At 32.3% G+C, this 16108-nt stretch overlaps 1 protein-coding gene across 1 annotated transcript; it reads right to left on the bottom strand.

Annotated features, from left to right (window-relative positions):
* Positions 1–7250: 7250 nt before the first annotated feature.
* LOC128200998 (uncharacterized) lies at positions 7251–9562 on the bottom strand. The gene is made up of 3 exons (XM_052896423.1): positions 9462–9562; positions 9067–9266; positions 7251–8687 (listed from the first exon to the last, which is right to left on the bottom strand). The coding sequence occupies exons 2-3, from the start codon at positions 9260–9262 to the stop codon at positions 7798–7800; spliced, it is 1086 nt and encodes a 361-aa protein (XP_052752383.1). The 5' UTR covers positions 9263–9266; positions 9462–9562; the 3' UTR covers positions 7251–7797.
* Between the last annotated feature and the right edge of the window lie 6546 nt (positions 9563–16108).

Below are 16108 nucleotides of genomic sequence, written 5' to 3'. Positions count from 1 at the left end.
ATGTCAACGCCAAGGTTTAGGCAGTTGTTTCGTGAAGTGGACAAACATTTTAGTTATAAAAATAAAATAAGTTAAAAAAGAATTTGTAGGTTGTTTAAGATCAATACTGTATCCTTCTCCTATCATTAGTATATTTTATTGATGATTATTTTCTCAAACTTGTAGTTATTTGCGCATAGTATAAAGCTACGCCCATATTCTACGGTGGGCGTTAGACAATTCTTTATTGACCCGGCCCACGCGGCCGCCATCTTGTATTTGCCATTATTTCTCTTTCTCTCTCTAAAATGTTATTTTATATTTTATTCTCTCGATAAGTTTACTTATATAGAGCAACAAAATATGCATTTCAGTGGTATATGAACTGCATTAATAGATAGGTATAAGATGGTATTTATTTATAGGTGTTTTAATTATGTATTTATTAATAATGTGTCTTATTTTTTCGAAAAGCGCAGTTTTAGAATTTATTTGATCCTAGTGATCCGGCATGGTTTCGATGGATGAATAAAATTTTCGAAAATAATATATAGCTCACATATTCACTGATTTTTCAGAGAGAAAGAGAGAGAAAGTGATATAGACTTTTTCACTTAGTTCGCTAATAACTCTAACATCTAGAAACCATAACTATCCATCTTTTTCCAATTCGGTAGTGAACTGTATCCACCACCAGTACTACTACACCAGTGAGGGATGATAAGTGAGGATGAAAAAGCATGTCAGTTAGCCAATCGTGGCAAATTCCACTAAAATTAATCACTATAGTTTCCGGGGGGAATCATGTGGAGGTCAGCAATGGACAGTTTAAGACTGATATAATGATGACGCACCTAAGCATTAAGTATAAGATTGTTTATTACTTGATTATGACAAGTGTAAAATATAAATTGAGTAGGTAAAAATATGTAATGCAGTTTCGGTTAAAAAAGTCGACAAGCATAAATATGTCTCTATCTACAAAGAACAGATGTAGTGTAGAGGCATATTTATACTTGTCTATATACACTATAGTTTGCAGACAAGGGGCTGGACATAACATATATATGTACCTACATAGACAAATTGGGTACTATGGGTGTCCTCTATTTTATGGATGATTATGGAATGTGATCCCGCCTGCACAATCGGTATATGTTGGCGGGGCACCAGTGATAGGTTGAGATAGTTGTTTTGAGATAGATATTGATCGTCAACTCGTAAACAACACCGTTGTACGTAATAATATTATTTTATCCCTTTGCCCATTTTACTATTCATGCGTTAACACCAAGATAGTAAGTATTATGTCTCTATACCTAATTGCATTAGCCAACAATCTTTTTAGACTATCTCCACGCCTTTTAGAGAGATAACTATGGGTTTCGTTAACACAATGGCTTAATATTTATCTTTCAATATTTCTAAAAGGGCAGCCGCTATTATACATTGAAATAGCTGTGAAAACGAATTTATTTGACAATACTAACTTTCAAGAAACGTACTCAATGTTTGTGTAATAATAATAAAAACAGCTAATAAAAATTGTAAGTGTATTCTTAAGATCCAGCCGTACCTGTAGGCAAAGGTATTTTTTGTTATAAATAGCTACAATACATAATATTGTATAAGGGGTGTAAAGGACGACACAATAGATTTTTTACCGCTGTTTATTACACTCACAATATACATACAATAGACACCGTATTGTCTATACAATGTCTCTTGTATAGAAATCGGCTGCTCCTTTCATCAACTTACGTCATTGGCGATTGTTTTCTCGTTAGGTTAGGTAGGTCTCGCTAGGTTTGTTCTGATTGTCGGGATATTAAACGTAACGATATGTTGTAATACATCTATTTGAGTATTAAATTATACATAAATATAGTTGAATTTGTTGATATGTGTAGAATTGAAAAAAATATATTTTTAATATAAGCTTACCCGGTGCCCTGTGTAGATTGATGCCACACGTACCCATTCTATTCCAGATTTATGGCAGTAACAGCGAACGAATTGCACATAAATCCATAATCATATGTATTTGCATGTATAGCTAATTTTGTTAGAAAACAGTTTTGCAATTTATTTATTCCTAATAATTCGGCTCGACTTCGGCCGGGTAAATAGAATTTTTGAAAATAATACAGGTACCTAACAATATTATCCTCATGCAGATCACTTAAAAATTGAGCAGGCTCTTAAGTAATAAAATAATAAACTATTAGATAGAATATTATACTTTATTGCGCTATAACATAATTATATTTTATATGTTACCAATATTTACATTTATCACATCATCAAATATATCTACAAATTATAAATAAATATCTATATATAATGTCTTATTGACTGTTCGCATCGTACTATATCACTTTAAACCACTAATAAACTTAATCACAGTCTTCGATCCATCGCAATTCAATTGTTTCTTGTTAAAACTAGCAATGTGACCGCTGGATCCCATCAATAACATCTCTTTGCTCTTCCTATTTATTTCACTGGTAAACTTTAATCTGAATCTTCGGGTACATCAAAATTCAATCGTCTCCTATTAAAAACGGCAATGTATCGCCTCAATATATTCCTCGGCGATGTATTAATTTCCTCGCGTGATCTCTCGACGATTCGCAAAGAAATGTCATACGCTGACTCTATTATGTCGTCTCCGGTCACAATTACCTCATTTGCCGACTGGTCCGTCTTTCGATCTGGAAGTAAAATGTAACATTAACACATGTAATTAATTAATTTTATTGAAAATGTATAAATACTATGACCAAACTTTCTCGTATCAAGTACCAATCTAAAAAGTATCTATAAATACCTTTTAGATTGGTACCTACTAAGAAACTGAAAGAGACAACAAACTTTAAACGTTCGAAAATCTTATATAATATTAATGGGTCGCTCTATCTGCTAAATTTTAATATATTATATATAGATTTGTTGTAGCTGTTTGAAGTTGAAATGTAAAAACATATATAAAATGTGATAAATAAAATATACCTATAAATAGTACATCGAAAACATAAAATTTACCTTTGTCCACAGACATTGCGACCTCCTGGGTTCTCTGACACTCACAATTTGTATTTGCCATTATTATTATTATTATATATTATTTAAATGAACAAACGAACACTGAGTACGCTCCTCGTAAGTTACTACTTTCGAATGATTGTGTTTTCACAACTACAGTCCTATTTAAACATTGAAATGTTGAAAAATAGGCAAGTAATTAGTGAATCATAAATACATGGAACCATTATGATAATGAAAACAATAGTTGTTTCTATAAAGTGGTGGATTTTGTCTAAAGTAATTTATGGATAATGCAATTATAATAGCTGAACAGCTACTAATGTATTTTTCAATTAATTTGATTTAGCAAAAAAAACTACCTCTTCAGCAAATTTTAAGTGTGTTAATCGACAGTCCAATGGGTATGACATATTTATTGCAAAATTTTCCTAGTTGGTTTCCAAATATAATTTCTAGTGTCACTAAGAAAAGTTTTAGAAAGAGAGAAAAAGTGGATCACCTTTTCGTAAAGAGGATTATGTCTTGAATTTTATAACGCAATACATTGCCGATCATCTATCCTAATAGAAACCATGGCACTTTGCAATTTATCTCAATTTAATCATTTATTAAACGCTAATGGCAGGTTGCTAGATTTTGTGCTTTTTAAGAATAATAATCTTATATTAATGTATATAGCACCGATCCTTTAAGTAAATTAGATAGACATAATCCTGCTTTTAATGTGAATATTGAATCTATTACCCAACTATTAACTGTGAAATATAACCCTGGGTCTTTTAAAACCAACTATTGGAAATGTAACTACAATCAAATTAAACTCGCTTTGAAATCAGAGCTTGATAGGAATGCTATTCTTTCTGGTTTAGATAAGAGAGATAATTAATATATATACTCCTAAGTGTAAGTCGAAGTCAAAAAACTATCTTGAACGGTTCAGTCTGCCTTTGATCAATTGTCTTAACGAGAAACCGAAATACCATCGTCAATTTAAAAAGTAAAAGAACCCCAGAGATTACGATACATTTGTTCTACTTAATAATAATAATAATAAACTCTTTATTGCGCACAGTAGAGATGTATACAAGGAGTATTTATACAGAATGTGCATATACAAAAGGCGGCCTTATCGCTAAAAGCAATCTCTTACAGACAACCTGGCTACTTAGTCGTAGAGAAGAAAATAATTGAAGAATGATACTAGTCTTGTATTCTGTTTATAGAAGATAGTTTAAAAGATAATAATAAGATGTTTTAGAAGTATGTGAACTGTAAAAAGCCGAGTAATTACATTCCACAATTGATGACACACAAATTTAATGTTGCATCTGACGCGCAGGTAATTTGTAAACTGTTTTCAGAGTACCTACTTTAAATCGGTATATAAAAAGCCATTTGATAGTAGCAACAACATTCAAAATGTCGTAAGTCTGTCAACTATTAGCGTGATACATGTTAACTGCGAAAATTTATTAAAAGCTATCATGAAGCTTCATTCAAATAAGGGTGCTGGTCCTGACGATGTGCCTGCTAGGTTTATAAAGACATGCGCAGATGAATGAAATGTTCTATTGCAAATATAATTTAATAAGCTGCTTAGCTTTTTTTATTGAAAAGCCTTTGATAAGATCACCTATTCGTTACTTATTAAAAAATTGTTTATATATGGCATTCATGGTAATTTATTGTGATAGATTTAGTCAGATGGTCGTTATTAGGGGTTTTATTTCTTCTCCTAATTCTTCTCTTCTTTATACTACTCATAATTAAGCAATTTAAAAATCCTCACCGTCTGTGTGTTCTATATTCTGCATTGGTTCGCCTTAAATTAATTTCGCTTGTCCGTTACCGTTATGTGTGTGACTACCATCACTCGAAGATTGACTACCAGTATTACTTCTAGAATTTTCAGCCTTCCATATTCCACAGCCTTCCATCGTCGACTGTCATTTCGGTACCCACTGATCTATTTAAAGTCGGTGTCTTTTCAACCGACTTCAAAAAGACGGAGGTTCTTAATTCGGTTGCATTTTGTTTGTTTATTACTTCTTAACTTCGTCAATTGCAAACCGATCAGTCCAGCAAAAGCTGAGTTTGTATCTATTGCCAGGCGCATACGAATACTGCACAATATATTGATTAATGAATATATGTACATTATAATTTCTGTGAAGAATGGCAATAAATTTAATTCTTATTCTTAAATTCTTTTTTTTTTATAGAAAGGATATACTTACTTTAATATATAAGTATATACTTTCTATTGTACTAATGTATAATAAAAATTATAACAAGAATGGTTTAGGATTATAGTTTAAATATATCAAATCATTTCGTATTGTTACAATTGAATTGTATCTTTTTTTATTGCGAAAGACAATTATAAATTATTCATGCTAAAAACGCGCGAGAGTAACATGCCCCCTGGATGTACATAGTAGCCTAATCAAACAACTACCTATTTACTTGTAATCGACCTCAAACAGACCAGTTGATAACACATGTACCTAATCAGATCCTGACTGGTAACGATGGGGCCGCATCAGGAGTACCTACTCTCTTTTAAATTAAATAAGTAGTTTCATTAATTGCCTGCCTGCTTTCCATCCACACCTATTATCTTTTCGGAGAGAGTGGATCCCCTAGCTATAACCACTTTTGTAGTTTTTAAATAATTCTCCTTTTTCCCTTTCCCCTAACTGTACATGCTGAGCTCTGTTTATAAATATTTTAAATTAGACGTATATATTTATAATTAGTACTTTGTGATTTCAGCCTTGTCATGTATCAAACAGTCAAAAACCTTATTATAGTCGATAAATACGATGTAATGTGTAAGCTAGCACTCTGTATAGAGTATTATACAGAAGTTTACGATTGGTCTCTAGATTGCTCTCTAGTCGTGTCCCTTCAGTAAGATCTTCGCAAATATATCGTATATATTGTCAATGTATCTATTAGTAACAAAATAGGAAATATTGAATTGTTAACTGAATGTCTTAATAGCCATATATTTTGTACAAGTGAAACCTGATTGTTGGAATTCAAATTCATTTTTTTATATAACTTTAATTTTATTATTTATTGGGAATTTTATTACAATTTTTTTGTGACATTATACAGTATTAAATTATAAGAGCTCGGATCAAAATATTATTGAACTGGTTGAAAATTAAATTTTAAGAAAAAGTATTATTGTACATTTGAATATTATATACCTACACATGGTGTTAAGAGACATTTAAAATGGAATGACGATTTAGAAGTGTATTTGAATAAAGATACTTTAAATTTAAAAATTTGAAAAAAAAATCGAACATCACAGTAATAGGACGGCAATGTTCAATATCATAATAGTCTATTTTTTGTACAACACAATTATACTATAGGAACCTATACGTACTGATCATCACTGATTGATTGGAAGATGTTTATTATTCAATGATGTTTAATCTGCTACACAAATTAGAATGAAATTTGGTATACGGGTCGGTAACCCCCTTATGCATAAAAACATCAAACCTATTTTAGCTATTCAACTACTTTATCTCTTTCTTTAAATTAAACAACAAAACACTGTATCAGTTAAAGTATGTTTATAGAATATTTCAGTTTTTATGAATTAGAGGCGTAACCTATACAATACCTAGTATACTATCATATTATCTGTGACAATGCTTCATATAATGCTTTAGTCAGTGAAGCCGCAGGAATACAGCTATTATTAGTATATCCTAATGCTACTATAATAAATGCAAATTTCTTACTCATTCATGCCAAAACAATCGAACGGAATGTAATTATATGTAATTATAGTATTATGGGAAATAATGTTTAAATTCTTCCATTAAAAACTAATTAAGCGCAATGTAACGTTGTCAGATAATTTTCTAATTAATACTTACGCCTTACACCAAAGCTGATATATACCTATCCGTATGAGTAAGAATCGATTGGTAAATTTATGTAATAAATCTTTTTTCGTTGTCTTTACAATTGTCTTGATAAGGTTTAGTAAAGTATATGAAATGAGTGTATGAATAATTGTATGGAAAAATTAAAAATATTGCGTTAAATAAAGACGTAATTAAATAAATAAGTAAATAAACAAGTTATTAAATAAGGTCATAAATAAGTAAACAAATAAATAAATAAGGTAAAATAATAAATAAGTAGGTAAAATAAAAAAAACATTTGTTAAATATATTTTCTTTAATGTTTAATTCTACCCTTATGTTTCTATTACAATACTGTGTTCTCTTTGCGATGAGAGACCTTTAAATTATTATTTGACATATTGTTGACATAAAAACACAAATCTTAAATATTACAATTGTCGAGATCTAGCTAGCCAAAAATATTTTCATAGGTGACTTCCTAATTATAGTTCATTTAAATTTTCTTTTAGTATTTTATTTTATATCAGTCTTGTCTAATTATAATAGTAACTCTCGAAATATATACACTCATGTACTTACATACATTTGTAGAGTTTACAAAAATCATTACTCTTACATACAAAATAATACTTTTGGCATTTTTCACAACTACATTGTAATAAAACTAATACAAGTATTACATCAAATGCATAGTAATACAAGGCCTTTATTCCTACTATCTATTACTAATACAAAAAATGAAGAGATATAAATTACAAAAAAATCATCATATTTGATACAAATTAATACATACAAATAAAAAATAAAAAAATTACAAATACTAATAGACAAATATAAAAGGCAATTCCTTAAACATTAGGTACAATAGTAATCACAAATACGAGAGTTCTTCTTCAATTTTCTCTATACATGATTCGATGTCTTCACAATCAACAATCATGCGTTGTAGCTCATATTGAGTATCAATCAATAGATCCCTATCAAAATATCCTTTTTCGAGAGCCGTCATGCAAAAAGCAGACAGCCTTTCGAAGCACAGCGCTCTGTAGGGAATATGTATGTGACGATCACATATAGATATAGCTCTAACATATTTCCAGGCTAACAACACATATTCAATAACAGACTTCCATTGTTGAGAATCCAACAGGACTTTCCCCTGTTCCACTAAATACTTGTTGAAAGCTTCTAAGTGGCTACGTGCGTGAAAGTAAGCCAGCGAACCGTATTCAAAATTCATTCCCGGTGTTGACAACAATTTCACAATATTCCATCTTAAATGGAAAAACCTTTCCTCGAGCGGCAACAAGTCTGGGGCCGGCATGTTTGTTCTGACCTCGTCCTCGATGTCTGGATGTTTGTCCATGACAGATTTAATTATATCAATCAGTTGATTCGGCCTCAAATCTTTCAGGGCAACATCTAAAGGTCCATTATATTTTATTGCTTTCTCCAGTCTTGGTTTCTTATTTGGCGGTGTTGAGTCAATTTGCCAATTTGTGCTGATATCTTGCGATTCACTAGTATCACTGAAGTCTGTCCCCTCTGATGTCCAGTCTGAATCAATAGATTCAGAGCGCACGCGTTTCCGTGGGCTAGATTCTGAAGTGGCTGTTGAAGTGGGCGGAGAAAAGCAGACCGAGTTTGTTGACGGCGGTGGAAGAGGTGAGGTCCACCCAAATATTTCAACGTCGTCGTCAGTCGTGGAATTTCTTGTTAATTCATTTTCCGGCGACCTCGAGATATGAAGACATTCACGACCTGAATTCAAAGAATGTTAATTATACAACAATTGCCATATAATACAACAATAGGCATTAACAATAAAACGAGAAACGATAAATTATACTGGAAAATCTAACGCAAATATAAACAATGAATTTATTCTTAATAATATTCGTGTGGGACCAACACAGCAGTAAACCTTTTCAATTTAAAAAGAATAAAACACATTTAAAATAATAAATAGAACGGTATTTTAACTAGCATAGGTTTTGAGATTTTATAAAAAGAAACTTCCCAAAATAACAACAGTTACAACTTAAAAAGTCTAGGAGGTACATAGTTTATAATTTGTTATATGAATCAGGTATGGCAAGAGGCAAAATTTATTTCTTTTGTTCATTACAAATCTGCTCACCTCTCTGCTGGTTAACTGTTTCATTGCGGGGCGAGGAGGCCCGGCTCTGATGGCTGGGCGTGGAAGTTGACCTGCGATCCCTCGCATTCAAGAGCGGCACTAAGACCTCAGAATGGAGGCGATCCAGGCGTGCGGAGATCTCGTCCAGGGTTGCGCGAACGCGGCGCTTGCTCTCTGGTGTTATCGCTCTCTCCATTGCTCTTCACAACAAAATAAGGAATCAATTAATAAGAATAAAGTTGAGAAAGTTTTCGAATGTGTACAAGAGCAAGCGATTGAATGCCATCTGTTTTAAACTATTAATAAAAGATCACATACACATACAACAACTCAGACGATACTTTAAAAGTTGCAATAATTCTAAAAAATATAATTAATTCTAAGAGTATATTTACCTTAAGAAATCTCAGCCGTTAACTATCTTCACCGCGTTAATGATTTTCCCAAACGGGGGAAGAGAAAAAAATTATTGTCAAATAGAAATTAATACGCGCACTCAAACACAGTCACTGCTCACAAATATTGTTATTATTATTGCGATATCAGTAGATAATATTTAAAATAATAAACGAACACTAGAAACCAAACGTACACTCCTCGCTAGTTACTACTTCCGAATGACTTTACTGTCACAGGTACAGACCCTTTTATACTCGTACCTGGAAATATCGAAAAATAGACAATTAGTGGAAGGTGAATGAGTACATGGAGCCATTAGGACAATGACAATAATGGGCGTGTTTAGTAAAGGGCGGACTGGAGGGATTCATAGCTCATTAGCTAATTCAACTAATGACTATAATTGCATTCAAATGGTGATACGTAAGTTATAAAAATAAATATGTCTCCATACTCTGGAGTTGTGTAGTAATTACATGATAACGAGACAACCGAAACAACATTACAAAATAATTAGCTACTTAATTTTTATTTTAGACCCGGCATATTTAAATAATAAATAATCTTATACTAAATGTAATTATCTTATCCAGTGTAATTATCTTATTTGCCTTTTTATTAAAACTGCTAAAATATACTTGTGTTAATTCATTGTGTACTCGTACCTACTGTACTGTTGAATGACAATAGGTACACGTGTTATTCATATCTTATTTTCAAATAACCAATTTCGAACTAACCATTGCTGGGTTGTTTTCTGAGTTGTGGTCCTACGGAATAAAGTGCAACTAACTAGCTTTAATCTACTTACACATCAGTTAATAACGTAGGATGACGAAGAAAAAACAAATGTGTCTTCCTTTACACTAAGGAGATAAAGCGCAGCTTTGCACTATACGATACGCAAAGACGTTGGAGAAAACAATCGCCAATGACGTAAGTCGATGAAAGGAGCAGCCGATTTCTATACAAGAGACATTGTATAGACAATACGGTGTCTATTGTATGTATATTGTGGGTGTAATAAACAGCGGTAGAAAATCTATCGTGTCATCCATTACACCCCTTATACAACGTTATGTATTGTAGCTATTTAAAACAGAAATTACCTTTGTCTACAGGTACGGCTGGACCTTAAGAATGTTCTCAGAATTTTTATTAGCCGTTGTTATTATAATTACACAAACATTGAGTACGTTTCTTGAAAGTTAGTATTGTCAAATAAATTCGTTTTCACAGCTATGTATTAATGTATTAATAGCGGCTACCGTTAGTGCAGGCGGGGTTACCATTTCATTGTCATCCATTAGAAAAAAATACTTTTATTACTTATTAGTTATTGTTAGGTACTTATGTCACACCAAGATTTAGGTAGTTGTTTCGTGAAGTAGACAAACATTTTAGTTATAAAAAAAGGTAAGAAAGAATTCGTAATTTGTTTAATATCAATAAATAATCTATCTTTTTATTAATATATTTTATTGATGATTATTTTCTCAAACTTGTAGTTATTTGCGCATAGGTATAAAGCTACGCCCATATTCTGCGGTGGGCGTTAGACAATTCTTGATTGGCCCGACGCACGCGGCCGCCCTTGAATATGCTCTCTCTCTTATTTCTCTCTCTCTCTCTCTCTCTCTAAAATTTTATTTTATATTTAATCATAAGCCATTTGTACAGTGTGCTCTTAAATTTTCTCAATGTCTTTATATTTATTATATTTTTTGGGTTATTATTATAAATTCGTGTACACATATTATAACAATGTTTTTGATAAATCGTAGTCCTAGGAATTCGATTTAATACCAGCCTATTTGGATTTCTTCTATTTCGCGGATAATGCTCTGTGGCAGTAATAAAGCTGTTTGAATTTTTCTTAACAAATGCAGATGCTTCATAAATATACATGCAACCTTGTGGAAGACTGTTATATACCTATTTTAAACAGTGGTCGGCAAGACTTCCAATATTTTAATTCTCTATTAAAACTCATTTTAAATAAGGAATATTAGAAATTATTTATTTTTTCTAAAATTGACAGATAATACAGACACTGCCACATTTAGATATGTAATAAACACTTCCTAAAAAAGCTTTTTAGTGAGGGATTCTAACAATTAAAAATATATTCCTGGCGTCTCGGATGTCATATAATAAAACACATTTTTTAAATATTTTTTCTTTAATATTTATTTGTACTCTAATGTTTATATTACAACACTGTTTTCTCTGAGGATATTGAGATTATTATTTGATACATGTACATAAATATAACAATCTTGAATAATACTATAATAATAATACAATTGTCAAGATCTAGCATACATACAAAATATAAAATAATAAAAATACATACATAGATAGACTTGCCTAATTACAGTAAAGGCACTATCGTAATATATACATTCATGTACATACAAATGAAAAAATACACATTATATATACAATACACATCACTGGCGATCCGTCACAACTCATTCCCGGTCTTGAGAGCACTTTCAAAATATTCAATTTTAAATAAAGAAGCCTTTCCTGGAGCGGTTACAAGTCTGGGACCGGCATATTTGTTCTGACCTCGTCTTCGATGTGTGGGTGTTCGTCAATGATAGATTCAATTATATCTATCAGTTGATTCAGACTTAAACCTGACAGTTTAACATCTACAGGTGCATCATATTCCATTGTTTTCTCAAGCCTTGGTCTTTTATTTGGCGGTGTTGAGTCAATTTGCCAATTTGTGCTGATATCTTGCGATCTACTAGTATCACTGAAGTCTGTCCCCTCTGATGTCCAGTCTGAATCAATAGATTCAGAGCGCACGCGTTTCCGTGGGCTAGATTCTGAAGTGGCTGTGGAAGTGGGCGAAGAAAAGCAGACCGAGTTTGTTGACGGCGGTGGAAGAGGCGAGGTCCACCCAAATATTTCAACGTCGTCGACAGTCGTGGAATTTCTTGTTAATTCATTTTCCGGCGACCTCGAGATATGTAGACATTCACGACCTGAATTCAAAGAATGTTAATTATACAACAATTGCCTTATAATACAACAATAGGCATTAACAATAAAATGAGAAACGATTAATTATACTGGAAAATCTAACGCAAATATAAACAATGAATTTATTCTTGATAATATTCGTGTGGGACCAACACAGCAGTAAACCTTTTCAATTTAAAAAGAATAAAACACATTTAAAATAATAAATAGAACGGTATTTTAACTAGCATAGGTTTTGAGATTTTATAAAAAGAAACTTTCCAAAATAACAACAGTTACAACTTAAAAAATCCATAGTTTATAATTTGTTACATATTAACAAATTTATTTCTTTTGTTCATCATAAATATGCTCACCTTTCTGCCGGTTAACTGTTTCGTTGCGGGGCAAGTAGGCCCAACTCCGACGGATGGGCGTCGAAGTTGGCCAGCGATCCCTTGCATTCATGAGCGGCACTAAGACCTCAGAATGGAGGCGATCTAGGCGTGCGGAGATCTCGTCCAGGGTTGCGCGAACGCGGCGCTTGCTCTCTGGTGTCATCGCTCTCTCCATTGCTCTTCACAACAAAATGAGAAGTCAATTAATAAGAATAATGTTGAGAAAGTTTTCGAATGTGTACAAGAGCAAGCGATTGAATGCCATCTGTTTTAAACTATTAATAAAAGATCACATACACATACAACAACTCAGACGATACTTTGAAAGTTGCAATAATTCTAAAAAATATAATTAATTCTAAGAGTATATTTACCTTAAGAAATCTCAGCCGTTAACTATCGTCACCGCGTTAATGATTTTCCCAAACTGGGGAAGAGAAAAAAATTATTGTCAAATAGAAATTAATACGCGCATTCAAACACAGTCACTGCTCACAAATATTGTTATTATTATTGCGATATCTGTAGATACTATTTAAAATAATAAACGAACGAAACGAACTCCGCTAGTTACTACTTCCGAATGACTTTACCGTCACAGGTACAGTCCCTTTTATACTCGTACCTTGAAATATCGAAAAATATACAATTAGTGAAAGGTGAATGAGTACATGGAGCCATTAGGACAATGACAATAATGGGCGTGTTTAGTAAAGGGCGGACTGGAGGGATTCATAGCACATTAGCTAATTCAACTAATGACTATAATTGCATTCAAATATAATATATACCTACATATATAGATAAATGAATATATGTTCATAGAGATAGAAGATGCTCTTTAAGTCTACTCTTAAAAATATTTAGGCATTGACTCTCACGGATAGATATGGGAAGAGAATTCCACAATCTAGCAGCATGTACGGTAAAAGATCCACTACAGCGCCTAGATGAGTGTAAAGGGATTTTGAGGATAAGTGATTTCTTCTAACGGGAGGACACGTCATAGGGAACTAAAAAATCAAATCCGTCACGAAGATAGGAGGGAAAAGGAGGGTTATATTAAACGAAATATAAAAATGACATTATATAAAAATCTCGATGCCTTCGAATTGGTAGCCAATTCAATTTTATTCTATAGGCGGAGACATGATTATATTTACGCAGACCATATATAAAGCGTATGCACAAATTCTGCAATCTTTCTAATTTGTTCAAAAGCTCTTCAGTTGTATCAAGGTAGAATATGTCAAGTCAAGTCAGCATAATCAAGAAGAGCTAACAGTAGGGCTTGAGCCAAAGTAAGCTGTGTCTTAAATGGTAAGAATTTTTGCAATCGTTTAAAAGAATGAAATGAAAAACATAGCCCATTAATGTGTTAATTCCAGGATAAATTGCAATCAACATCAATAACAACACCTAGGTTTTTTGCTTTCTTGGCATATGCAATTGATTCATTTTCGTAGTAAATATAGGGTGATTCACTCTTTCTTTCTCTAAAACTGCTCTTAGTGGCACTAGAAATTATATTTAGAAATCAAGTAGGAAAATTTTGCAATAAATATTTCATATGCTATAGGACTGTAGATTAACACACTTAAGATTTGCTGAGGACATAGTTTTTATTCGCTAATTCAAATGAATTGAAAAATACATTAGTAGCTATTGAGCTTCTATAATTGCATTGTCCATAAAATCCTTTAGAGTAAATGCACTATTTTCTGTAAACGACTAATGTTAGGGCAAGCTAGTAACGTTGTATAAGATTTTTCTAAAGTCTAAAGTATTGACCGTACAATGTCTATTCCCTCGTTCGTATTGAGTTCCCTGTTTGTTTTTCTCTTTCAGTTTCTTAGTAGGTACCAATTAAGAAGTATCTAAAAATACGAGTAATTTTGGTTAGTTATAGTATTTATACATTTTCAATAAAATTAATCAATTACATGTGTATTTTACTTCCAGATCGAAAGACGGACTAGTCGGCAAATGAGGTAATTGTGACCGGAGACGACATAATAGATTCAGCGTATGACATTTCTTTGCGAATCGTCGAGAGATCATGCGAGGAAATTAATACGTCGCCGAGGAATGTATTGAGGCGATACATTGCCGTTTTTAATAAGAAACGATTGAATTTTGATGTACCCAAAGATTCTGATTAAAGTTTACCAGTAAAATGAGGACAATATGTAGGAAGAGCAAAAAGATGTTTATTGATGGGATTCAGAGGCCCCATTGCTAGTTTTATAAGAAACTACTAAATTGCGATAAATGTAAAAAGCGGAGCTTTGCACTATTCGATACACAAAGACGTTGGAGAAAATAATCGCCAATGACGTAAGTCGTTGAATGGAGCAACCGATTTCTATACAAGAGACATTGTATAGACAATACAGTGTCAACAGGTACGGCTGGACCTTAAGAATATACCTACTCATAATTTTATGAGCCATTGTTATTATTATGACACAAACACTGAGTACGTTTCTTGAAAGTTAGTACTGTCACATAAATTCGTTTTCACAGCTATTTCAATGTATAATAGCGGCTGCCCTTTTTGTTTATTGAAAGGTAAATATTAAGCCATTGTGATAACGAAACCTAAAATGGGCAAATAAAATAACATTATTATGTTATTACACAACGGTGTTGTTTACATTACGAGTTGTTTTTGTTTTACGAGTTGACGACCAATATCTATCTGAAACTTTTATTTTAATAATAGTCATATTCATTGTTAAGTGTAGGTACAAGGCTCGTCTTTAAAGCTGTCTTCACTTTGTAGTTCATGAAACCTTAAAATCAAAGTACCTATGCCCGCTCTCGGCGAGTGGACATTTTTAAAACATTTTACATTTTTACACAAAAATACAAATCTTTCTTCTTTATAAAAGTGTAGATGTAGATTAGTTATTATTAGGTACTTATGTCAACGCCAAGGTTTAGGCAGTTGTTTCGTGAAGTGGACAAACATTTTAGTTATAAAAATAAAATAAGTTAAAAAAGAATTTGTAGGTTGTTTAAGATCAATACTGTATCCTTCTCCTATCATTAGTATATTTTATTGATGATTATTTTCTCAAACTTGTAGTTATTTGCGCATAGTATAAAGCTACGCCCATATTCTACGGTGGGCGTTAGACAATTCTTTATTGACCCGGCCCACGCGGCCGCCATCTTGTATTTGCCATTATTTCTCTTTCTCTCTCTAAAATGTTATTTTATATTTTATTCTCTCGATAAGTTTACTTATATAGAGCAACAAAATA

This window comes from Galleria mellonella, unplaced genomic scaffold, assembly GCF_026898425.1.
Source record: "Galleria mellonella isolate WM207_F2 unplaced genomic scaffold, CSIRO_AGI_GalMel_v1 utg328, whole genome shotgun sequence".
Classification (NCBI taxonomy): Eukaryota; Metazoa; Arthropoda; class Insecta; order Lepidoptera; family Pyralidae; genus Galleria; species Galleria mellonella.
This window is presented reverse-complemented; position numbering and strand designations above follow the sequence as displayed.